Source organism: Venturia canescens, chromosome 6, assembly GCF_019457755.1.
Source record: "Venturia canescens isolate UGA chromosome 6, ASM1945775v1, whole genome shotgun sequence".
Lineage (NCBI taxonomy): Eukaryota > Metazoa > Arthropoda > Insecta > Hymenoptera > Ichneumonidae > Venturia > Venturia canescens.
The window spans coordinates 11,755,893-11,782,942 of NC_057426.1; the positions used below are offsets into that span (position 1 = coordinate 11,755,893).

Consider the following 27,050-nt stretch of genomic DNA (forward strand, 5'->3'; position numbering starts at 1 on the left):
AACAATAATTTTATTTTGTACTATTTTATTTATTCGAAAGAAATTGATTTCATACTGCTGATTTATTCTTTCTGCTGTCTTTCCCCATTGTGCAGCATACCAAAAGCTGCTCCCAGAGCCCAACTAAGTTCGTAGCCTTTCAGCTCTTTGTGAATCTGCAAAACATTTGTTTGTTAAATGTTTGGGGATGCTAGAGAGAAAAAGAGATCTGTGATGTATTTCTTACATATAATTTCTGCTCGGGTGCCAAACCAAAACCTTTTTGAAGTAATGCTGATACGTATTTTAAGTTCAGGCATTTGAAAGGGTCTTGGGTTTTTTTATCTCTACAGACCCTCTGTGCTGCTGTTTCCAAACTCCCAACCGTTGTCTCTCCACCAGCCTTGGTAATTATTTTTCCCTGTAATTATGCAACAGTGCCAAATCATATAGTATAATAAAAAAAATTGTATTATAAAAAATCGTAAAATATGAAAAATCTAACCAGAAAAGCTGCCCAGTAATAAACCGAGATCGCATAAGCCTCGTGGAGTTCGAGGCCAATAGGGTTTATGCGAGCCTCGGAGATCACTCCGTCTATGATTTTTTCACACTCGCTGAGGAGGACATTTCGAGCTTTGTTACCAGTGTCAGAAGGCCCATGGACAGAAAATTTTTTTCCTCCGAAGGACCATTCCTCATACCGGTCAGGATCGATGCACACCGAATGAACCTCAATCGTATCGAGATTTTTCAATTCCTCTCGATTCATGCCATGGGTGAGAATTTTTTCGCGTGCCGCATACAAACCCGTGCCCAAATAGCTTTCCGTATATACACTAATTTCTTGACCGAGAACGTTGACAGTGCGGATGTGTTGGTCCAAGTTCGGTGAGCTTGAATTGCTTCTCGCGTAAGTGACTTGAGTTGATCCACCACCGAGATCGAGAACTGCAGCAGTTTTTTTCGAAGCATCATTGGATAATCGATCACTTAAATAATTTGCGGTGAGCCAGCCGTATATTCCCTCATCGTCGCTATTCAGTATAGATACGGAATCATCGCTAACTGAAAATCCCGACGATTCAACGATTCTTTTGCACGCGGCTAATATTTTTTCTGCTTTTTCCGAAGGCAGTAATCTCAAACCAGCAGTTGCTTTCATTGCAAAAGGCGTTCTTGACCATTCGGCATTTGGTATTTTATCTTTGGCTTTAGCCAACAATTCTTCCAAACTCCTAGCAGCAGCCTCAGGATCATTCACATAGGCGCTCAGCCTAGTCGTCGTTTCTTTTAAATCTTCGTTTGCTAATATTAAATTTCCGCCTGTCTGTTCACGACGGAAGGTAAAAGTGTGTATTCGACTACCGGACGATCCTGCATCTACGACCACCACGTAAAACTTCTCCGATGCCGGGATCGGTGATGCGGCACAATTCAGAAATAACCCGGCCAGCACAGCCAGTATTACGTGCCTCATGATCCTTTGGTCCGCCCACGATGCCACCTGTGCTGTCTCCGTTAACCTTTAGAATATTAAATTGCGAATGTTTTCGCCTTAAATATGATTTTTACACTTCTTAGGTATGGTCGTTTTGATAAATAAATAATACTTAAGTGGGCCTTCTATTAAATCACTATAAAAGTGATCCTTAAACATTTAGAGCCCCGATTTAGAGTAAAATACCTTAAAACCATTGTTGGACTCGACTCGCTCCCGTCTACGGGAAATCTGGAGTTCGACCAGAGTTTAAATGAAGAAAGACGGCTAACTGAATGACCACCGAACAGTACGAACGCGACTATAGGTACGGAACGGAATGCGAGCTGTGCTAAAATTCTCGTCTTTTTATTAGAACAAATTTGGTTTGAATAGTGGGGTTGATTTTCATTTTATTAAACGCAAGTGTTTCTGGGCTCTGTTTCTCGGAGCTTGTGGTGGGAAAACATGTCTTAACATGGGCTATTGGATTCGTTAGCGACGTTGTGGTGAAGAAAAATGAAATTACTACAATTTACGACGGTTGTGATAATGCATAAGAAAAGAGTCATGATTTCTTCAAAGAATTGGAGTAAAAAAATAACAAGGCATACAAATTTTCCAGAATCGTTTTTAATAAAAAAAAAAATCTGTAAAAAACGTTTTGTTATAAGGGTGAGGGAATTTTTTTTTTTTTTTTTTACAATTAAGACGATGAACTAGAATTTTTGTAAATCTTTTGTGAAATCGTAGCCTTCGAGAAATATTACATAGAAAATTGGTGTCCGAGGATTATCGAGAATCTCGTTTTTCTACTGTACAGTTCACCGCAAATGTCATTAAATTGTAGTACAAACAGCGGAATAAAATTTCACCTTTAGTAGAAACTCGTCATAACTTATTTATTCAGCTGTTTAAAAAGATACCGGGAATTTGCGGTATCTTACCTCGTAGGTTGCGATTATGAAAATGATTTTTGAAATGGTAGATTGGTCGTCGTTTCGAACGTCTTCCATGTGAAATTCTCCCTTGAACGCACTTGAATGCAACTTTAACTTCGAATTAATTGAAAGATTTTGCATTTAGAGTTGACAACATGATTTTAAAAATGGTTAAAATAACGAAAAACGAGTCACGCTTAACCGGAGATTTCTTACGATTCGACAGCTTCAACAAATTGATGCTGCAGAAGGAAGAGCTCGAGCAGAAACATCTCCACCTGTTGCAGATCGTTGAGAGCGAAAAAACCGCAAAATGGCAATATACTCAGCAATGCGAGGATCTTGCTTCAGAAATAAAGAAACTACGGGCCGAGGTTTGTATCTAGAATTACTCGGCATTCAACGTCACTCGTGAACAACAATAAAATTTAATGAGCTCCTATCGCACCTGTGCTTAATCAGTGTCGTCCAATTTAGTTGCAATCAGTGCCCAGCTCTCTCTAAACCCTCGCCGTACAAATGCTGCCATGTTTTCGAAATGACGCGTTTCAACCATTGCCTCCCAATTAACGAAACATTGCCAAATTAATCGTGAAATTTTTCCACGAGGCCAAAGAAAATAAGGAATTTGACACACTCTACTAAATCGCATTATTCGAGGGAACAGACGAGACAGCAACTCTCAAAAGAGCAAAGCGAGACAGAGTCTACTCTTCAACTTGTCACCGGGTTGGGGGAGGACTATCTATTTCCTCCGACCTGTTGCTAATATGCCATATATATTTTCCAACGTATATTCTATAATTGAAACGCTATGATCATTTTGACGCCGTTTTAGTTGGCTCGTTTCCTCACTCATTCGTTTCATTCATTTAAAAACGAGCATTGTCACGTGCTAATTGCCCCTTAATACAATATTTTTATTTTTCCCATACGATTACATGTTCTGCGACAGTTGTGCGCTATGAAAAGGGACCTGCGACCCAGTACAGTTGCGTTTTCGACGCACGCGAGCGAGCGAGGCTTATTGCAGAGAACAATGTCGCAGACGGTGCCAGGATCAATGGCAATTTCAAGCAACTATGGAATCCTCGGTGGACTCACTGGCTCAAATTTACAAGGTCACGGAAACATCAGCGGTTTTCGTGGCATTGCTGAGGGCTCCAACGATATGGAAAAAATAAAAAAGGTTCAAAGTTTCTTTCGAGGATGGCTCTGTCGACGCAGGTGGAAACAAATCGTTGAGCAATATATCAAGAGCCCTCACGCCGAGAGCATGAGAAAACGGAACAGGTGATATTTCGTTGTCTTTTTTATTTCCACGTTATTTCATTGTTTGTTTGTTTGTTTTTTTTTTCAATACTTTCGTTCATTTTATCGTCATTAGTTTCATTTTATAAACAAACGTTTCGCAGTAACGTCGAATCAATTTCGATTCGTTAAAACTTTTTTCGAGATGTTTGGCGGAAAATGTATTTACAAAGATATTTGCGTTAAGATCCTAACTGAATGTTATTCTGATCGTCGTCGAATTATGGAGCTTCTCAAGTTGGTCGCTCTTATGGAAGCTGAAAATAACAAGGCTATTAGTGCACGAAGCAAACACGAACTGCTCAGTAATCAGAGCCGAATAGTCGAAGCAGAAAGTTCAATGCAAATACTTGAGTTGAGTTGCTCGTTTCAGCTAGTTATCGTTGAAATATTTTACTTTCCTGTCAATTAAGAAAATGTAGAAGACAAAGTTCTAAAAATGGGCGCTTTTTTTGTTAAATGGTTGAGATTTCTGGGAAACTTTAGGATTTATTTTTCAGATATTTCATTACTGCAACATCGATATTTTCTGTTTGCAAAATAATGGAAGCTCTATTCTTATTGGTGAATTGCAGTTTGGTTTTCCAAATGGTCGAAGCCGAGGAAGAATACACCGAGCAAATGGAGGTTCTGGTCAGCTGTTTTTTGAGACCATTTAAAATGGCTGCTAGCTCAAAGAAACCACCGTGCAACCACGAGGACGTAAATAGCATATTTTTGAATAGCGAGACTGTACTATTTCTCCATCAAATATTCCTCAAGGGTCTCATATCTCGTATGGAAAGTTGGCCAACTCTTGTCCTCGGTGAGTTCGGAGGGTAACGTGAAAAGAAAATTATTCAAGGGCAGGCGAATGAGAAAATGCATTTAAGGTCAATTTCTATTTTCAAACGATTGTTAATAATGGCACGTATGAAAATGGAGCGTCCTGAACTCGTACAAAACTAGGACAAAAGTTTACACGTCTCATCGGTTATCGTTTTCACATATGCCACTATGAATACATTCCACGCCTTTCAAGGACTCGTGAATATAATATATCAACTAAGATCCCGAAATTCTATTTGAACACTCGGATTTAACATCCAAAAATAAAGTCCTTCAATTAACAATTTTATTTGTAAAGAGCTCTCAACACTTTTCAAGTTTTTGTTCAAACGAATTGTGGAATCAAAGTTTCAACAATCACAAATACAGCTTTGATTCCATGCGCATTTAATTGTCAGCGAAGTACGAGTTTTGTATTCACTTACAATGGTCTTTCCAGGCGACCTCTTCGATATGCTCCTACCGATGCTTTCGATTTACCAGGAATACGTGAGGAATCATCATTACAGCTTACAAGTGTTGACTGAGTGCAAACAATCTTCTCAGTCATTTTGTGCCCTGCTAAATCGACTGGAAACCAAGACTGCCTGTCATGGACGGTCGCTCGAAGATTTCCTAACTTATCCCATGCATCAGGTAAATCCAATTATTTGAATTATCGATGTAACTACTTGTAAAGGCAAATTTTTGCAAATCATTTGAATGATTAGGTCGTCGAAAACTGATATCGAAACAACGGTTAATCGAATGATTTTGGTGCTCTGTTCATGCGCTCAAATCATATAACATCATCGAGAATTTTGTTTTTTTTGGGTGCATTTTCCTTTGAAAACGGGGGTACGAATTGGTATTAAAAAAAAATTAATTAAATGAAACGCGATCCTTAGCAGGTGATTTTTTAAAGAGCCTGTACACGCGGTTTCATTGCTTCCGGGCTTGTGGGGAGAAAGATGGAGAGTGTAATCCGAAGCACAGCTTCGTTGAAAAACTCGTGAATAATTCAGATGCTCGTGAAGAAAACTATTCGAGACATGCTTTAAGGCTTTTCTCGAATAGTTTTTATGTTTCTTCGTTTTAACGTTAGACAAATAAAAATATATATACAAATAAAATATATAGCTTGCTTATCGGATCGTCTCATGCACGCGCATGTCTCGAATAAAGACAGAGTGATAAAGAGGATCGTGAAAATCCGCAAAGGAAAAACTCCTCCACAGAGCAGGAAAAGTAGACTGGATAAAGATTTTTATACTTTGAATTTCATTTTCGTTTGAAAAAAACTCCTGCTTTTCTTCTTGATATTCCGTAAGGAAAGTGGAAATACTTTTTCACTTTTTTCTCATTGCGGTCGATGTGATTTTCAGGTACCGAGGTACATAGTAACTTTGCACGAAGTTCTTGCTCATACACCTCACGATCACGTGGAACGAAAAAGCTTGCAAAATGCAAGGCAACAGTTGGAGGATTTGTCGAGGCAGATGCACGACGAAGTAAGAAAAAAAATCATCATTTTTACTTTTTACTTTAAACTTCGAAAAATCGAACTCCTTCAATTTTTACGTAAGACCAATTCATTTCGACCTCAATTGCCATCAAATGAACCGAACGACTTTTCCAGGTTAGCGAGACTGAAAACTTGCGAAAAAACTTGGCTGTCGAGCGCATGATCGTCGAAGGCTGCGATATCATTTTAGACGTCAATCAAGTCTTCGTAAGACAGGGTAAGTTCAATTTTTTCATTAAAAACAAACTGATCGTGTTTCGAGCTCTCGCTAAAATGCAATTGAAACGAATCATAAAGCTCTGAATCGACTTGCCTTTCAAGAAGGCAAGGATCGGTTTTTTTCAATTCGTGCTATTCGAATACACTTCCGGTCATGCACGAAAGCAAAAAAAACGCTTTATTTTTCACTTTCTTCACTTCTCGAGAAGCTTAATTTTTTTTGTTAACCTCAGAATCGAACGTTTATCTAGTGAACGATTATCAGACCTATCCAGAGAGGGAGGTTACCGTCGTTTAAATCCGAAACTTGTGAATTCGACATTATCGACTATCTCGAAATTATCGCCGTCAACTTTTTTCCGGAGATTGCGCCCGACGACGATGTTTTCTGATTTATCGACAGTTCAAAAGAATCGAATTAACGTCAGTCGGTACCAAGTAGCTATGAAAGCTGGTGGTAGTTTTAAACCCTTACGAAATTCGATCTCCCTGTAGAATAAACGAACGCAGGCGCCCTGCTTCTCAAGGCTCTCGGAAATCGATGCCACCCTCACCTAATGCGTACCTATAGATTTCGTTCAAGAGTCCTGATTCTGCGCAATGCACGACAGGGACGTATTTAACAATCTTAGTCATCATAGTTTACGAGTCTTCTTTGTTTCGATTTCAGATTTTTATTAATTTTCCTCTTTTTCATCGTTCAGTGATTCAGCTCTCTCGTTAAAACTCTTCGATTATGACGAGTAGATTTAATTTTCAGAATCAATTCTTCCCGATGGATTTCAATCGTCTTTTTTCGTCGAATTTTATAAGAGCATCGACAAAATTAGTTTAATTTATTTTCAGGATTGTGGAAAGACAAATTCGGCCATAGATTTAAAAGCAATTCTGGCATAAAATTTGCAATCAGGTTTCCTATTTTTTTGCTGAATTTTATACTGGAACTTATTCCTGAAGGCCCTGTCGGAGTTGATTATACAATTTTTGTTTCCCATTTAGCTCATGCACAACAATTTCCAGAGGAGAACATTTTTTTTTGGAGTTACAAGACCATCGGTCATTTTCCAACATTAATTTTGCTTCTACCGCTGAACTAAGAAGGACCAAAAACCAAAATATGTGTAGATTTATTGAAATTTTCCCTAAAAGTCTGTACGCGTGTTGGGGGGAGCTTAGAAAGCCCGCGCAAGCACGTCCTTGAGACTTTACTGATCCGCGTGTTTCACCACATGGTTGGCGTGAGTGTTTTTTCCTCGTCACTCCAAATTGTATCGTCAGTTAGTCAGCAACGCCTTGCGCTGAAACTCGCATATTCACGCCGTTGCCTTTGAAATAAACGAAAAAAAAATTAGTGATTTTGTGACATTTGGAACTTCATTTTTCGACTATCGATTCACTCTGGTTCCGTTGCGAACCACAAGAGTGATATTGCCGAAAACAATCGGCGAGTGAAAAGCACAGTGAAGGGGTGAAAAGACATTAAAAAAAATTTCTCCCTGAGATGAAAGTCAAGATCTCGAGGGTTGGGAGTCGGAGGCTTCACGCAGTTGCCATTTTGTTGTAATTTCTGGCACAACGTTTTGTTCATTCGCACGTAATGCGAGAAAAAACATTGAAAATATATGGAAAAGAATATCGATCGCAAATGTTGTTGAGGAGCGAGTATATTTTTATTTTTCAAATCGGGGACCAAATAAAAAAACGTGATGTTTCGAGGGATCAAATATGAATGACATCATCGAAGGACACGAAAATATAATTTTATATGAAGTTGTTTCGAGATCATTTTTGAGCCGATGATATTTGATTTCATTATTTTGCACGGTGTCAGAAAGTGTAGAAAATCGAAGCAATTTTATCGAGCTTGATCCACGGGTGTTGTACGACAAAATTTACGTGATTTCGAGTTTAACTATAAATACAAAGAATGTGACGGATTCTTCAGAGTACAAAGAAAGAAACAAATTGGAGAACGATTGTGTGGAAAGAAATACTATTTCCTTCGAAAAATGGTGAAAGCACTACGATTTTAACGTGAATTTTGTTTTCTCCTAAAATTTTGAATCGATAAAATTGAAGGAACTAAATCGGACGATTCCGGGTACGTACCGTTGAAAATATTGCACGAAACTTGAGCAAACGTTCATCGTTTAAATGTGAATTTATCATTTGAAACCGTTATCAATATTTTATGACCCAAAAATGTCGAATATTGTGAATTCTAAAGTCGTCTGACCTCGCACTGACATACACTACTTTTGCTCAATCTCTGCTCAGTTTCGTTATTCCGTACCAGAAATTTGTGTTTTTTTACTGATCCATTGATCTTTGGGCTTCAATAAACTTCGTTAAATACTCAAACGACATTGACTCAATTGTTGCTTTAATTAAAATGAAAATTATTACTGAACTATAATTGTTCAATTTTGTTCGATTCAACAGGGACTCTTATTCAAATTTTGGACAAACCTCGGGGAGTTCGAAGCAGATTGAGTGCAACGTTTGGTGGAAAAGCAGCCGGCGATAAAGAGGCTCTGAGGCAGTGTTTTCTTTTTTCAAATCATCTCATACTTTGCACGCGACAATCTGACGACGACGGACGTCTCAATCTTGTACCCAGCATTGGGAAGATTCCTCTCTCTGATGCTGTACTTATAGAAGATCCCAGTGAACAGAGCGTCGCTGATGATGACGGTAGCCACTATTTTTCACTTATCCATTTTGAATTTGCTATGGAAAATTTCAACGTTTACGAAATATTTTTAATTGATTTTTAAAATCGAAGCTTTTATTATTATTATTATTATTATTATTAATCAGGCATAAAATGATTCATAGAATTGTCAGTTTGCTCGATTTCGAGCGGCATCAGCGAGAGTAGTGGCAGCGGTAGCGGAAGTGGGAGTGCACCGTTGCAGAATCGTGATTTCAAAATTGCATTCGACGTGAAATCTGGCGGACCACCGGTGTCCATACATCTTGTGGCGCCCACGATGCAGGCAAGCGATATTTCTTCTCATATTTATTAAGATTTAAAAATCGAAAAATACCATTCGAAAGATCACACGAAACGCATGCTTTTTCGTCATTTCAGTATTCTAAATAAAGGTTATCAATTCGTTCATTTGTTTATTGATTGAGAGTGGCTGAAGGAAATCCACTTTTCAATGATTCGAGTTCTTTTAATAAAATTTATTGATCTTTTGAGTAGCACAAGTACTGTAAGATTTTTCGTTTCAAATATATTGCTCGATCACACTCAATTTAAATGATTCAATCGTACACTAAAAATGAAAAATACCGTGGTAAAAAATGACCCACACGTTTCGTGAATTTTTTGTAATATTTGTATTATTGGGAATTCAGGAAAAAGCTGCGTGGATAAGTGACATAAGCCAGTGTCTGGACAACGTGCATTTCAATGATTTTCTTCATGGCTCGTTGTCGGATACGAGCTCGGTGACGATGCCGCAGTCGGTGAGGAATGATCCGAAGCTTTTCAAAGACGACGTGGACATAAGATTCAGTCGAACGTTGAACTCTTGCAAACTGCCGCAAATACGTTACGCTACCCCGGAACGTTTGCTCCAGAGGCTGACCGATTTACGTTTTCTAAGCATCGATTTCCTCAACACCTTTTTACTTACTTATCGTGTGTTTACTGACGGCGTCACCGTCCTCGAGGCACTCAAAAAAGTGTTTTATGACGCCGAACCTCCGGACTCTCAAATACCAAGCGGCTCGCTCGTGTAAGTTCTGACTTGAGAGCTAGATTCATTCCCCAATTATTTGAAGAAGCATTATTTCATTCCGAGCAAGCTTTATTTTATTCCTTTGCATCTTTCTTCAATTTTCATTTCGTATAAACTTTTTTTCACAATATCTCCAGCAGTAGTTTCTTCTCACTTCTAAAAACAAACATTTTTGTTGAATTTTTTATTCAGTAATTTGTACCGTCTCAATTGATAAGAAAATCATGACTATGTTCCTAATAAATTTAAACGTTTTTGTGAAATTGATCAATTGTTATTGATATTATTACAGATCTCTGGATCATCTCGGTGGCACGAGCGGAGAACCTCACCATCAGATCGATGAGAGAAGACGAAGCAGCTCATCGCCAAGAAGGACCAGCGGTGCGAGCTCAGTTTCCGGTAACAAAAATGACATTCCTTTGAAATAATGTTTTTCAATTCTCGGAAACTCCGATTATTTTGTTGAGTACATCCGATAACATTGCGTTTGCTGCACTCAACCAATTGATCAATTTCTCCAATATTTTTGTTTCTCATTCATTATTATTCAAGAATTCAATTTTGAATTAGGCATTTTCATGAATTCCGGGCCATTTTTATTATGTTTAGGATACGGGTCAGAAGTGAGTGAGCGGGAGCCCCGAGGTCACAGTTATTACGAAATTAACAGCTCGAATCAAGCAGCTAATTCGAAGGGTCACTGGCGGTCAGGTTATCGTAAATGTGAGCTGAAAATTTTATTGCAATCATAATCGTAATACTATTTTATTCTGATTTCTATTCAGTTTTACATATAAAATGAATAATTTATTTTTTTTTGTTGTCAATTTGTAATACAGTGGAGGAAGAACAGCAGTTGGGCTTGATATCGGAAGTTCCACCAATAATAAAGCGAAGTCCAACTCTACAATTGCCCGGTTCAGGAGCTGGGAAGCAGTCGCCAAAAAGCCCACGTAAAGTCAGTATACGCGATGATAGCTCCGAGGAAGACGGTTGCCATTTGACGATCCCCAAGGTCATTGCTGGTTCTTCGAGTTCGGAAACTTTAACAGGTCAGAATCACGAGTTGTAAAGATTGGAGAAAAAAATCTTGTATTTCCTCACCAATTTTTACGGGTCGCAGAATTTCCTAATCTCCGTTGACGTTTGCTCCAGTTTCATTACTTTTCCGTCATTTTTCTCGTTTTCCAATAGTTTGCGACAGTACTGGTGAGATATTAGACTGCGATTATTTTTCTAGACATGGTGGCGACGAGTGCGCCATCCTCACCGAGCAACCTGAGCTCGGTAACGCTCGTCGGTTCCACCGGCTCGGGTTCTGGTTCTGATCCGAGTACTCAGGATGTCGCTGGAAGTTACTCTCGCACGGTTTCAGAAGAAACGGATACGCCCCTCGCCACCGAAGGTCATTCCAAGGATGGTCCGTAAAGTTCAGAAATTCTTGCAGTCTTGAAAACGTCTGAATATGATCCAGAGCGCAAAATTCTTTTGATTATCAAACCACTAAAACATGAATGAAATACAGTTTTGAAAATTGCTGTTGCATCGCGTGAAGAAATTTAGACAATTAAAAAATATGAGAGAATAGTCGAAAACAACGTGGTATTTTTAAATTTCACCAAGTCGACGAGTACAAACATTTTTTAAAACTAAACTAGTTTGGCCAATTGTAAAAAAGTTACACACCACGATAAGAAAATGTTTTTGTTGGCATGGAACCTTTATTGATCATAACATTTTCATTTTTGGTTGCCAACGAAGTTGAGAATAAACGTGGAAGTTTGACTACGATACTATGCACAGTTAGAAATGGAGTATTGCATTCTTTGCACTATTCAAAAGCAAAAATCAGAGTTTCACCAGCTTGCCATAGGTTTTCATCCGGTTCGAAACCATGACATTTAACGAAGTTTGTTTTTTTTTTTTTTAATTCTCCAAAGGAAACTCACACAAGTAATTCACTCCGCTGGTATATTTTGTGTGTAGAAGTACAATTCACGTACGACAATCCTGTGCCTCCGGCATCCCCAAAATCAGCAAAATCAAGCCCTCGTCTAAGATCGAATGTACGCTCACCACGTACGAGACGTCTGGACTCGGATCGTGAGGAGCAGGCCTGGACCGACGAGGAAAACTTGATATCATCCGGGGACATTTACCATTGTCATCATAGTCATCAGCACGGACATCACGCCGAACATAGAGCATCGACGGCTTCGGCTCCGGCAACTTCCATGAGGATTGGATCGATCACAACTCCCACTGGAGTAACTTTTTTCCTCTATTAATATTCGCTCATACTAGAGACCGCAAACTTTTTATTCTCAATATATATTCATGCATTCCCGTTTTATTTATAACCTCGTGATTATTGAGAATAGGTTGCTGGTTACTTGCCTTTTTTCATCGATAAATTCTCAATTTATTCAGTTGTTTTGTTATTTTTTTAGTTATCTGACTTGCACATTATTATTATTATTATTATTATTATGTTTTCAACATTTTGTATCTTCAAGAATCTGGCGCAACCTCGTTCTTATTTTAGCTGCACCTTATTTTTTTTTCGGTTAAGGTAATCATTTCGCTACAGCGATATTGACAAGTTGATTCGGATATTAAATCGCTATTCCTTGGATAAAAGTTCAATATCCAAGCAATGTTAGTCAGTTGGTCATGTGGAAATGTAAAAACTTGAAGCAATAAAAATATTGCTGCCAAATGAGTTTGGAGATTTAGACATAAATAGGAGTCTCACTGTTTTTAATTTTAACCATGCTTTTTCCAAATCACATGGTTTTCTGGAAAAAAAAAAAAAAAAAAAATCTGTACTCACCAATGATGAAAACACTTTCGCGTTTTTTTTCACTAATCGGCTTTCGTCTAAACTCCAAGTTCACTAAAACTGCGATATGTTGTATAAATATATTCTAATAAAGAGAGTTTTTTTCTCTCATTGCAGAGTCATTGGATGAGTAGGAGATCGATTCAAGAGGGTGAACTGGGCTCAGGCAAGCAAGCACCTTGCTGTTATCAATACGATATTCCCCAGGTTTCCAGCAAGGCAGGAGTTGTGATCACAAGTTCTCGACAGAGTCATCGAAGGTTCGTTAACAAAAAAATTGATCCCAATTTTTGGTACTTTCAACACCCTCAAAGAAGGACATCAGCAAAATTGTTCAATATCGCGGGACTGTTTTTATATTTTGCTGGTCTAAATGTCAAGAACTGTAAAAGCTGGAAACGTGATTCTACTGTCCCAGTTTTTTCTGTTGCCAATCACACATTTTTTCACGTATTCTTTTCCGTTTTATTGACGAGGAAAAGCAGTTCGGGCATCTGCCAATCTTCTGCACAAACGCCAGTTTGATTGGTTCTTTTCTATTTTTTAATCTTATATTCTATTCTTCAGAGTTTCATGAATTCACTCGAACATTTTTCGCTCGATTGACAGATTCACGAGAAATGATTTTAATATCAAGTCAAATTTTTGCATGCTAAAGCAAATGAGTCGCAAAAAATTAGAGTCTCTTCAAGATTTCTTCATTTTTACAATTTTGATTTTTTTTGAATTCTTAATTTTTTTCCTTTTTGAATTTATTTTTTGAAATTTGCAAAACCTTTTATCCTTTTCTCGAGAACATACCAAGTGGCCGGAATGAAAAAAAAACAATTTCCGCAATTTTTGAAGTATCCCGTTTTGCCTCGATTTACTGATTTTTCTTAATGATATTTACAGAAGGTTGTGAAGTTTATGTGATTGGTCTCGATGAAAACTCTAACACTTGAATCATTTTTTCGAGATTTCAAAATTTGACCAAAGAAGACGATTTGGAAGTTTGGTCGATGTTTTTTCTTGGAGAATTATTATTTTTTTTCTATTCGGACTCGATTCGAAAACCGGAATTATTTTCTTTACTTCAAATATCAAGATGTGATTGATGACGATAGAAAATGTGAGTCACAAAGAGGTGTCAAGCTCACCAGACTGCCGAATAACTTTCTTTTTGGATTCCACGTGTTGTTCCATGTTTTGTTTTGTTCTCCTGCATCCCCTTTTTACACGTATAAAAAAAAAATCGCAGGATTTTGAGTTTCCATACGATTTTCGATGTCTCGAGGTCTTTGAAAATTGGAGCTTTCTGAACTTTTTGTCACTTTCTTATTTAATATGAAATGTAATCCCGAGTTTTCAGTCATTTATACATTGAAATTTGAATATATTTTCAAAATAATTCATTTTTCCTTCATTTCGTAAAATTCTTTTTCCTCGTTCCGTCTGATCGAAAAATAGTTGAGTAGAATAACTTTGGGGTCAAAAGATATTGGTAAATAAGTATCAGAGAATGGACAAAATCATTTTGTACTCCACTATTTTTCCGAACATCGACTGAAACGTTTTTCTCGATGTGTTACTTCGCAAATTTATGCATTTTGCAGTCTGCTCATTTGATTGAGGCTCTAATCATTTTATCTTATCATCAGAGTTTATGAAAAAAGTCTATTTTGTAAATACGGAATTAATATTTTTTGAACAATCCTATCGAGTTCGTGAATTGAAATATTGTTGTTTATTTATCTCGCTCGTATTTGGCAAATTTTCGAGTCGTTGGATTAAAAAAACCGACTTTTGATCGTTCTCCTCTCGATTCAATGGTTTTTTATGTGTTGTTTTGCGTCGTACGGTAGCGTTGGACCCGAACGAATCTGGTGAGTAGGTGCTGTCATTACGAGAAATGATAACGCCCTGCCCTTTTAGACTTTAGCATTCCCTAATAATAACCAAACCCTGACGCTTTTGTCTACTTCAATTATTTCATTCGTTTTTTTCAATTACAGTCTTAGATAGTTGGCACGAACGTCTTATTCGATTATCTGTTCGGTTACGCTTGGCATGAACTTCAACTATTTCATTTATCCCTCATACTTTCAACTAAACATACTAAATAACGACCCAAAATAATCATTCAATAAAAAACAATCTAAACATTTTGTTTGAGCATTTCTTCACGTAGGTCCAGTGAGCTTGCACGCTTTAAAATAATGTGTGAACGTATTCCTCTTCATAGAATTCGAAAAAAAAAGGAAAAAAATCTTTTTAAACCGTATTTGAAGGTACAAGGAGCTCTTGGTTCGGTCATACGAATGAAATGTGTCTAAAAAATGCACTCATCTGCATATGTAATACGTAGAGTAAGCACTTGTAGTACACATGACCTGAGAAAGATCAACCAACCACAACTCCAGCCAGATTTTATTTAGCTTTATTCTCATTCTCCGTTAAACGATCTTCATTTCACATCATCAATTTTTATTTGTTCTCATCCGACAAATCAATCATTCTAATCTTGAGTTTTTAGGAAAGATAAAATAATAAAAAATTTATTGCAATAAACAAGTATACTGCTAAGCATATAAAAGTGAGCGCATATGCGCGATGAGATGACCAGTGCGCGCGTGACGTGAGCCATCTTTTGACATGCCCAATGATATTCCCAGTTGATTAGAAACCATTTTTTTAAATTTTTTAATTTTTCATAGTTTTTACAAAACCCTTCATGACAGTACATTTGGTATTCAGTATACTTTCAGTTACTTTCATCGGATTTATTTTATTTTTTCTTTTGACTTCTATAAAATGAGTATTTTAATTCCTAAAAGGCAATTAGTATGGCAGACAATCGTGCGAAGGTCAAAACTAAGGGGGTTATCAAAGATATTTAATTTGCCTCAAAGAAGAAAGTGGTTGGAAGAAAAATTTAAATAAAGGTAGTTTATCGTGATGCTTGATTAGGAGCAGCACATCGTCAGCGGCAGCAGCATTTGCGATCGCTACCTCCGCGTCGAGTAATCCACCGGACAAGGCACCAGGACGCCAATCTGACGAGAACAACCGTAGTGGCTCGTGTCGCGATCGAAATAAACGAAAAGAATCGGTCATGTCGACTGCTGCAACGATGCGAGTGCTGAATGTCCTGAGGCACTGGGTTTCGAAACACGCTCAAGATTTCGAGCTTAATCATCAATTGAAGAATTTAACGGTCGAATTTTTGGAGGACATCGTTGGAAGTCCGAATCTTATACCCGCCGAGCACAAAGCTGCTAGCCAATTATTGAGATTGATCAGTAAAGAAGAGCCTGAGAGCAGCAAAGTTGAACTGCATAAACTTCTTGCTCCACCAGCTGTGAGTCGTATTGTATTCATCGATTATTCTCCTCACTCGTTTATTTATTTATTTATTTCAATTTTACTTATTCCAATTAATTGGACCCCCTTCACAAGGAGTCCGACAGACATAGTCGACATTGACCATTCTTCTCCAGTTTTTCACTGACCACCTGAAACATTTCTTCCATATCCAATTGAAATTAATGATTCAATGATAATGTGATATTATTGATGACCAGGTACAAAGCAAAGAAAGTATAGAAACATTATCGGCTCTGGAAATCGCGGAACAGATGACTTATTTGGATCACAAGATATTCGTCACTATAACGAGCGAGTAAGTAGCTGGATCCACTGGAAATTTCGAATAGCCGTTTTCTTTGACGTGGTTTAAACTCGGTTCAATACATTTAAAGTACTTTCGACAAACTGAGTTCGAACTGAGATTAACGTTGGACGAAACATCGAGTAGAATTTAAATCAGTAAATTATTAGTCTAAATTAGTCATTTTAGCGAAGAGCTTATTCTATAAATGACCAAACTTTGCAGAGAATTCCTAGGCCAGGCTTGGATGAAAACCGACAAAGCCACTAGAGCTCCACACATCATTCTCATGACTAAAAGATTCAACGAAGTTTCGCAGCTCGTCGTTTCCGAGATTGTACGAAGATCAAACATTTCCGCTCGCGTTGCGGCAATCGAAAAATGGGCTGCTGTTGCGGATATTTGTCGAGTGCTTCACAATTACAACGGAGTACTTCAGATATGCGCCGCTTTCACGAACAGCAGTGTTTATCGACTGAAAAAGACGTGGGAAAAGGTTTCCAAAACTGTAAGTTACGAATTCTGTGGGATTTTATTATATTTGTTCGTTTTTAAGAAACAAAGAAAAATAACAGAAAGTGAAACAATATTCTTGAACCATGAGTTCAGCTGCGAGGTACAAAATAAGATAAATCGACGCTGAAGTTTGAGTCCAACGAAATGAACGAAAAAAGCATTTGCAATTCACCAATTTTTTATTTCACGAAGCATCGGTTGAAAAACTACGAATTGCAAATTCGGCAGAGGAACAAAATTGGAGAATTACTGGAATTATTGGAGGGTTTTTTTTAGATCATTTCGTTGAACTCCAACTTTGCAAGCGTCACCGTCATTTTACAAAAGTCAATCCCCTCGCACCGGAACGAGAAAACATATTGAAACGGTACATTAATAGGGGAGCACAGGTTTTGATAATGTATGTGCGGTAGTGTACGTGAAATAATAGAAACAAAAGAAAAGAACTAGAGCTCAATCTCATAGTTCTTTTTTTTCACTGTGGAGGTTTTTCCCTGAGGCCGATGGACCTCCTTGAGCTAACCAAGCTCCTTGACAATCGGGGCAAGTTCGCAATCTTACCTTCCGTGTCCCACATTTGAAACAATATTTGCTGGAGCTCCTTGGTTCGAGGCACCGGTCACGTTTGTGTCCCAGCTGACCACAACTCTAGCAACCTCGTTTATCACAAGTTTTCTCTACGGGATCACTCAGGGCTGGTCTCGAGTCTCTTCTTCTCGTAAAATACAAGCCCAGCCATACCAGGTGTCAATCCAACGTTATTCTAAATCACAATGCCCGCCATTGTTTTGCACGTGTTTTGCACATCTCCTGGAACGCTCCAAGTAATACTTGGATTAGCAATCGCGAAAGCGGGACTCCCTCGGGACAATTTTCTTCCGGTAATGACATCCTTATGTCCAGCAACCTTGACAGCCAAATCGCCAAGTTGTCACTTCTCCCGAATCGAAACACACGAACAATAAATTTTTCGGCGTATATGCGGAAAAATTCGAAATAAAAATTGATTGTTGGGAGGGAAATTAAACAGTCGTGGCGTCCGAACTTTTCGAGATTATTTAGCAACGCGTATTCTGTTTTTTTCTGATAGAAAAAAAGGGAAAGTGATTGGGCTATTTGATATTGATGCATATTTGGAAACGCTTTTGTATGGAAAGCTCACCAATCTCGAAAAGCGAGAGCGTAACAAACTTACGATTTTTCACTTCCACTGACCATAATGTGACCATCCATTTTTCATATTGGTACCTTTTGGTTGTTGCAGAATAAACAAATAATCGAGAGACTCCAAAACGTCGTGTCCTCCGACGGTCGGTTTCGCAATCTCAGGGACGCTTTGCATCGTTGCGATCCACCGTGCATACCCTACTTAGGTCTTTATTTGACCGATTTATCCTTCATTGAGGAAGGCACGCCAAATTTTACGGAGGACGGTCTCCTGAATTTTTCGAAAATGCGAATGGTAATTTATTCCACAATCTGAAGGCAGTGTCCAGTTTAGAAGTTGAACAAAAATATGATAATTCGAAAATTGTTAAGCGATTAAAATATTCGATTTTTTAAAACTCTTTCACACTTTATTGTCCGTTCGGATAATGCGTGGGAAAAATTTCATAGAAATACAACGGCGAGGGCGATGATATTTTAACTTATGAAATTCGTTTTATATTTCTCCAGATTGCTCACGTGATTCGAGAAATTCGTCACTTCCAACAGACTCCGTACAAAATCGATTTGATTCCAAAAGTGTCAAATTATCTTTTGGACCCGACGCTGTTGCTCGAAGAGGATGACCTCTACCGAATGTCGTTGGAAATCGAGCCAAGGACATCGAGGCTAAGCAGCTCGACGTTGATTGGTCTGCCACCGTCGATTGGCCAAGCGGCACTCAAGAGGGATAATTGAAGTTGAAGTTTCGATAGTGTGTGAGTAAACCACTTTGAAGAAACATCAAATTAAATAATTAAAAAGAAAAGAAAGCTGGCCAAAAGCATTTAGAAGAGGAATAACGTCGAAAAATATTCTTATGCACATCTTTTTATCTCAGAATTGGGTCAAATGCTCTTTTCTCCTTCCTCTTCTCTGGGCTCACAATTTCCGTGATTCTTAGACCATAAATACTTGTAGATTACGTTTTTATTTTAAATAGTTATAACTAGGGCATAATGACGATGAGCAAGATGCAGTCTTTGCTGATCTGTCGACGTGTGTACTTATTTTTCTATCGAACTTTATCGTGTACGAATTTCATTTACAAAACTTATTTACATAAAGGCTAATCGTTCACACAATGATCGAGTCGTCTTCTTTTCCATTAAAACTAAATAAATTTATGTTTTCGAATCGTTTTTTCGATCTAAGGTCTCGTTCATGGAGAAAAAAAGAACATAAAACAAAACATATCGAGCGAGAGCTAAAAGAATACAAAGTAATGTCAACTGGCATTGCAAAATTTTGAAAAATTCTGTCTGAATTATACAGACGTTTTGGATATTCTCGTCGTATTAAAATCGAAGTACCTTCATGTATATAACCATGTTGTTTTCCTTTCTTCTGTTTTCAATCAATTGTGCAGAATATTTGATTTCGTCAGCTAGACCAAAAAGTGATAGACGAATTGAGTTATCGAATATTTAACGATGTCATGTGTGCCATTAACGTCTAGTGAGAAAACGACGTGGAAAGGGTTTCCATTTCGCATGGTTCAAGCTGCCTCCGTGGTATGTTCGCTGTACTTGGCATGTTGTACACTTCCAATTGTTGGTTACTTGGGACGAGGGTAAGCTAGGATTGTTGATGAGTCCCGAAGAAGGCAAATCCAACGGTCCCGTAAATCAGAGGCTGCTTAAGCCTTGGAGACTCGAGACCCTCCCACGAAGTTTGACTAAAAAAATTTCATAATTACTTTCACGTGAAATCGTATATTTCGATTTTTGTCCCAGGAAAGAAAATTGTTTGGAAAACTATTAATACGAAATGGCCGGAACGGAAATGATGAAAGTTTGGATCAATTAAAAGTTGCAAATTATATGAATATTATCGTTCAAACCCCGTCCATTTTCGTCCGCTGTTAATCGATACATACACATAAAAATATACATTGAACATGCTGCAGGGTGTTTCCTGGCATTTCTACGTTCTAAAAGAGCTTCATGAACTTTTTTTTATGAGCAACAATTTCTGTACTTTCATACCCCGGCAACGCATTGAGTATTTGGAAAAAAAATAAATTTTTCGTAGACAAATTCGTTTGGTTGCTGGAAAATGAAAAAAAAAAATGAAATATTTCTCGTTTAGATTGAGTTCTGTTGGAACAGAACGTAGAAAAACTTCAAACGAATCGAGTTGGAACGTAAAAGTAATGAAAATTTCCGACGCATTATTAACCCCTCGCAATACATTTCAAATGTATAAATATGTTTATGTATATAGTATATTGGCGTGTGTGTACATAATTCCTGTCAGTCACTGCATAAAAAACTTAATGTCTCGATACTATCTCGTCTGTGATTTTGAATATTTGTATATAACTCATAAGACCTGATTATTTAAAAGACGCCGAATAGCATTCGCTGATCGATTGAATTTGACTAGAATTCGAACACGAATAATCTGAAAGGATTAGAGACAAATTTCCAATTTTATTTCATAATTTCAAACAGAAATATCTCAAGTAAAAATAAAGCCAATGGATGCTAATTTTTCATTGGAACAAAACAATTCTAACATCAATCGAATTTGTTCAGTTTACTATTCAAAAAAATACTGTTAACCTGGACTCAAATGACAAAGGCCTAAATAATCTCGAAAATGTAGAGTTCGTGGCCACAAAAGTTGGAGAGTTAAACTCTGTCGATCATCGAAAGCTTTGATTTGCTTTTTTTTTTTAACGGCTCGTGTAACTAAGACGAAAATAGAGCTTAAGTTACGACGGATGAAAAAAAAAACTGGTTTTTAGTTCGCTCAACCTTGACAGTATTATTATTGGAAGGAAAATTACTAAAATATTTAAAAAATAAATAATATGCTGTGGAAGTATTAATTTTAGATCTGTTGAGCAGAGAAAAAAATTCAAATTTTAATTATATGCATAAGAGATTCTATGATTGCTGTTCTTGTCACCATCGATTCAGTGGTTTCGATAACTTTGTGATTTATTTCTCTCAATAAAAGGGCCTGTGAGCATCACAGCCCGGAGTTCATTTCACGAAGTTGACGAAGGAATCGACGGTTACACTTCCTTGCATCTGAGTCGTCACATTTCTGATACTGAGCTCACGGGATCAAGCTTTTACAGCTCAGATTCCCAAGAGACTCTCTCCCTTCTTTGAAGACAATGATCGTTAATCCTAAGCTCTTACTCGGAGCAAATTTGACCCAAGCTAAAATCGATCATCTGCAAGAATATTTAGTTTCATGTTTCTTCAACTTTAACCTGGGTGAACCAATCATTTGCTGACATTGCGCCTTGCACCCGAAATATATTTATTCTGATGAATGTTATGAGCTCTCAGTGGCCTGGTCCAATTTGACTGGACCTAACTAAGAATAACGTTCTATATGAAAAACTAGAGTAGAAACGTGGGACTTGAAGTATATCAATTTATCGAAACATTGTTGGGGTTTATAATTTTCATTATTATTTGAATTCGATTTGAATGATTGTTGCTTCGAAATGGTTGCGATGTGATTGTACCTTGACAATCAATAGAGTACGTGTCGAGAAAAAATGACCATATCTCAAATAATTATGTGAGATTTTTTAAATTCTTCACCTCGTTGTGAACGTTTATTCGTACTTTCGTTGGGAATGATTTTTATTTTATTAAAATCTCAAAGAGCGCGTATACCATAAGAATTTTATATCAAAAGGAGAGAGACAGATCGAAATGAATGCAAAGGTCGAGGACCCCATTTATTAAAATTGTCAATAAAGAAAGAAATATATAATTCCGAGGAAAGATGTTGATTATTTTCTTCAATGAGGTATTCATTGATGGAAATTCAATATTCGGCATTTTTTCCAAAGAAAAATAGTTTTCAGTTGTATTTTCATGGGGAAAAAAGTAACGAGCGGTCTGCGATTGTTCGATTTGCTTCTTGTTAGTTTTTAAAAAAAACTAAAATACAAGCACCAGATTAGACAATTTGGATTTTGTTTTTTCGTGATTGTACAAAATGCAAAATGTTAACTTACGACTGAATCAGTGAGAAACATATCACTCAAATGTGCCAATCTCAGTTCATAAAAATTCAAGTGATCCATTTCCATTATCATGATTTCTTCGTCGATGCTCCGGTACGAATACGAGACGGTCAATCAAACTAAATGACCAAATGTTGTATATAAATATGTTATTAAATGAACGGGTATAAAATTTGGATGCGTGCAATAATTGCATATACAGAAAAACTTGGAGTACTTTATTTTTCGAGTCCGACACGAAGTTGATTGAATGTTAAATTTTCGAGTTGTTTGAAAAAATAAAACTAAATAAAAAATATATCTATGTATATTTAAAAGATCGTTGATATATTACAATGTATTTTTGTTCAAAGTGTCCGATGGATCAAGCATTTAGAGAATAATCTAACTCTTCAAACGTTCGTAAACTCAACTTCGTTTTTTCTGTCGTCGTTGAAATTAGAAAAACTGAAATTTCAGTGTCTGTATTTGTGAAAAAAAAAATAAGAAGATAAATGTTGAAATCAGATTATTTCGTGGTTCAATGAACATGAAAAACATGTCAAAAATCATTCACAAAATGGAGCCACTCAAGTTTGTTGTCAACTCGTCTCACCGATAATTCGTTTGATTCATTGTTAAATTTGAAAAAAAAAGATTTTCAGTACTTTATGTTTTTCATTACTTTCAACCATTCTATGCTGGAAAGGATGGCTCTGCGTACAATTTTCATTTTTGATGTTCAATGCGAGGAAAAATCTCGAATTTTGGCTTCCCGTAATATTTCGGTGTTTAAGTTAATGAAATAAAATATCGTTCAGCTATAGGATCATCCTCGATACGATGTTGAACAATTGCGTGTTTTTCACGGCTCTTTCATTGCCACCAAAGCCTTGCAACGTGGTAATGTCAGTCGAAATACCGAATATTTGTTGTTTTTGGCGGTACCTCATTTTTCAAGAAACAATGCACTCGCCAGACGTTCGCATAAATGGAGATGACGTAAAGAAAAATGTCAAAAATACGAAAACTTGATATTTTCGAAGTATTCTCCCAATTGGAAAAACTCGTTCGTTTTTCAAGATCCTTTTTCAACCAATTGAAATCGAATGAAATTTTGAAGGATTCATGAAAAACGAGAGATGGAAAACGTGCTCAACGAGTCTTTTGTGAACGATTCATGTCGCTTGAAAAGTGCATCGAAGAAAAATGGAAGAACCAAAATCGTTGTATTGCAAATATCCAATAAGTCTACGCGTTACGAGTTTAATTCTTTCATCGAACTCTGATTCATACACGATATAATTTGACTCGCCCCTCACTCATGGGCGTCATTGTGACTGTAAACGACGAGGGTTCTAAAAAATCATTAAATATTTAAAGAGTATGAGAATGGATGAAAAAAATCTAGGAAGACATAATGACATTGAAAAAGTGAATGAGAAAGTCGATGAGGACTGCAGAGGCTGAGTTTTCGCGAGGAATGAGAAATTTTCTTTCGACAAATCACCATTATTGCCTGTTCCGAGAACTGGAACTGCCTGATTTTATTGAATCTGTTAAATCGATAATTTTCTATGCGAATCCGCTCTTGCGTCGTGAAAAAACAAAACTATGAAGATTTTTATTCAAAATAGGCGAGTGATCGTAATGACACTTTAAAATATCTTTGAAATAATGCTTTCGACGATGAAAACAATGACTTTGTTTTTGCATTATCAAGATAATCTTTCAATCGCACGACTCTAGAAGTCGTTTTTATTTTGATGAATGAATCCTCATAGAACAAACGTTAATGCTATTTAACAATTGATAGAAAATGAATTATCATATCTTTGCTGGATCAAATAACGAGCGAGCATGCAATAAATATTTGTGAACATATGTTTGTGAGAGTGCCAGTCAGTCTCCAGTGTTAAAATTGTTATTCAAATTATGTATCCTGCGTGTGACTATTCTTGTCTTGAAAATGAAAAGATACCTTAATCCCACCCCCTACTCCCCCCCCCCCCCCATCGTGTGAACGTCGTATTACTGAGTATAGTTAAATATAAAATAATTTAACAAACAAAACAACAATTAAAAAACAGATACCGTAATACTCGATCACAAATCATCAGCTGGTTGTGAATAAATGTTAAATACAATATCGGCTCGTAGACTTGTGTGGCAAAATCGTTGTACGAGATGTTGTTTTCACTTGAAAATTCATGTCGTTAAAGTGATCGTTATTCTTGGCCCTGTTGTCGAACGTTCGAGTATTTCTATAATTTCATAAAACTCTACACTGAACTACCGAGCAAATTTAACGCAAGTCTTTCGATGTTTGAATTATTTAGAACAATTTCAGCGTTGTAAAAGCCGAAGGTAAATTATATTCCTTCCAAAGTCTCTCTATCGAAAAGCTTTAAGTTCTGGAATTTCAAATGCTCGTAATTGCACGGAAATTTACGATGGAGGAATTTAACGTCAAAACTTAGTCGACGAAGCATCTCGTGCAAGATTGAACCCGGACGGTCGTGTCCTCGATATTTTCTTTTTTCTGGCATGCAATATGTGTGTATTGACTATGAATTATTACGTATCATCACGTATTATCCCGTCTGGAAAAAAATGTACTAATATTTATAAACGAAAACAAATGAAACAAGGAATTATATAGAAATTATGATGAAAATGTGGATTAGTGAAATCAAAACTATGTGAGCGAAGAAGGCTCGAGGAATTGAAAAAAAAAAATGAATAATCGTCTATTGTGGAAAACGTTGACGTTCGCCTATGTTATATTGAATGTTAATACTGATTTCAACCAATTTTAACGTTACGAAAGATTACCGTACATACCATACATATTGCAAGACACACACACACACACACACACATACACAGTTTCCATGAATATAACCGTGTGAATAATTAAATCGTGATTCGCGAAATGGTAGCTCGTCATTTCTCGTTTCCACATCTATGTTCCATGGACAATGACGAATTATTCTGTACCTATGAGAAAGCCGAAGGAGTCAGAGCAAGTTAAACTGAAAAGAAATTAATGAAAGATATACGGATTACAAAAATCCTGTACACTGAACGTTAAACATTGTCTATTGTCTATCAAACAATTTTATAACTTTCATCTGTATAAATAAATAGAAAATATTCTTCTGTAAATTCTTTCATGGAGATAATCATTTCAGCTTCCTTCAAGAAACAATTTCCTTTTCTCAACTATCGAATCCCAGTAAACCATCAAAGTCATCATTCATTTTTCATTTTGTCTGAAAATATTGCTCGATTGTATCACGAGAAATGGTGGATTTTTCGATATTTCTGAATAATTATACAATTTTCTCGATCCCAGAAATACGAAAATATTAAATTTAAAAAAAGTCGTTTAACGCATGCATTCATTTGAATAAGTTTGAAAATTGTACATTATTTTGAATGCTTGCCAATAAGAAAACAATATTTCAATGATGCAATTCTGCTCTAAACGATATTGCAAAATTTTCAGCTGAACGGACGGGCCCAAAGGATAATTGGACTAACCAAGTGGGCAACGAACCAACTACCGTAACATATTTGATCATCGTTGTTGTCGAGGCTCTTGCCCCTCCTTTTCATCCCCCTCTTCCCATTCAGCCCTCCTGTAATGAGTACGTTGCTGTTGTACCAAGGCTTGTCCGCTTGTTCGTTCCATAATCTCTTTACACGACATATAAACGTTCGAGGCATCCTTTCGTCCTTACTTCTTCTCAAAGGGCTCTCACGCTGCAGCTCTGTTTTAATCTTACAGGGGCTTCGACGATTTAAAAATTTGTCGTTTGATGGAGTTTATTGTTTGAAACAGAAAAAAAATAAATAATTTTCTTGAGTATACTTAAACGGTGCGTTTCTAAAATTCATTTTAGAGAAAACTGGAATTTTTTTTGAGTAAAGACTCTACGTTTCAAAGAACTTGTTTCGGTGAAAATAGAATAATTGTTTTTGAGTTGGTCTAACAGCGCGTTCGACCGAATCTATTTTAGGAGAAAATAAAACTTCTTTGAGCATCGTTCTCAGTAGCTTGTCACGTAGGTGCTAGTGAACTATATTGAAACCGAAGTTAGTAATTTCGAGTCCCAACGACGCGAGAGTATGAGAAAAATCGATTGATTTCCAACTTCCAGGGGATGAATAGCTTCCGGATGCAATATTTTTTACATGGAGCATGAAGCCTCAAGTTTTTTCTGGTAAAGCATTCGAGAAATTTGTTTGCAATTTTTGTTGCGTAGGCGGAAACTGGAAATACTCGAATCTGTTTGAGTTGAAACAATGCAGATTATTTTGATTCGCTTGCACTGTTGCGATTATTTCCATCGCGAAACTGGGTGGTTTTGAAACATTTTGAAGCGAAAGAAGCATACGCGCGTGAAAAACCGATGTTTTACAAAAATATTCCACGAATCTCGTTAATGGCGTCAGGCTCTCAATATAACTACTTTTGTTTCTCCTGTCTTGCGCAGGGGAAAATGAGATTTAAAGAAATATTACCCATTCTATTCTGACGTGTTTTCTCGTGCGAGTTTGATTGCGATTGCACCTCGGTTTGCCCCGGTGAAAAGGGAAAAATACACTTGAGAAAACCAGGACAAAGGGTAGGAGTAACATTGGAATCACGGTGAATAGTAAGCAACGAGCAGCGCTGAATCCCTCGACTTTGGTTCCTAGCGATTGTAAGAAAATCTCGTTATTCGTTGTCCACATGTCCTTATGGAGATTTATTCAAAGCAGTTAACGTCAGTGCAAAACTTCCCGGATGTATCGCTTAAGCTTTCCTCAAATACATTTTCTGTAACGTGGAA

General features: G+C 37.1%; 1 protein-coding gene across 4 annotated transcripts in view; it reads left to right on the plus strand.

Moving 5' to 3' along the window:
* Positions 1-25,994, plus strand: part of LOC122412154 (ras-specific guanine nucleotide-releasing factor 2-like) — a 54,436-nt gene extending 28,442 nt beyond the window's left edge. For 2 of the 4 annotated variants that reach the window (XM_043421495.1, XM_043421496.1), the window contains 21 exons: positions 2,627-2,774; positions 3,356-3,693; positions 4,287-4,516; positions 4,979-5,175; positions 5,904-6,029; positions 6,158-6,260; positions 8,705-8,956; positions 9,101-9,261; positions 9,629-10,011; positions 10,307-10,416; positions 10,627-10,740; positions 10,857-11,069; positions 11,258-11,437; positions 12,004-12,284; positions 12,977-13,119; positions 14,704-14,724; positions 15,809-16,199; positions 16,423-16,520; positions 16,734-17,016; positions 18,289-18,486; positions 18,702-25,377. In XM_043421495.1, the coding sequence (XP_043277430.1) occupies positions 2,627-2,774; positions 3,356-3,693; positions 4,287-4,516; positions 4,979-5,175; positions 5,904-6,029; positions 6,158-6,260; positions 8,705-8,956; positions 9,101-9,261; positions 9,629-10,011; positions 10,307-10,416; positions 10,627-10,740; positions 10,857-11,069; positions 11,258-11,437; positions 12,004-12,284; positions 12,977-13,119; positions 14,704-14,724; positions 15,809-16,199; positions 16,423-16,520; positions 16,734-17,016; positions 18,289-18,486; positions 18,702-18,929 (4,198 nt within the window). In that variant the 3' untranslated portion in view covers positions 18,930-25,377. Of the gene's footprint in view, positions 1-2,626; positions 2,775-3,355; positions 3,694-4,286; positions 4,517-4,978; positions 5,176-5,903; positions 6,030-6,157; positions 6,261-8,704; positions 8,957-9,100; positions 9,262-9,628; positions 10,012-10,306; positions 10,417-10,626; positions 10,741-10,856; positions 11,070-11,257; positions 11,438-12,003; positions 12,285-12,976; positions 13,120-14,703; positions 14,725-15,808; positions 16,200-16,422; positions 16,521-16,733; positions 17,017-18,288; positions 18,487-18,701; positions 25,378-25,720 lie in introns of those variants that run through there. The other 2 variants (XM_043421497.1, XM_043421498.1) reach the window with 2 other exon arrangements.
* The last annotated feature ends 1,056 nt before the right edge of the window (positions 25,995-27,050 follow it).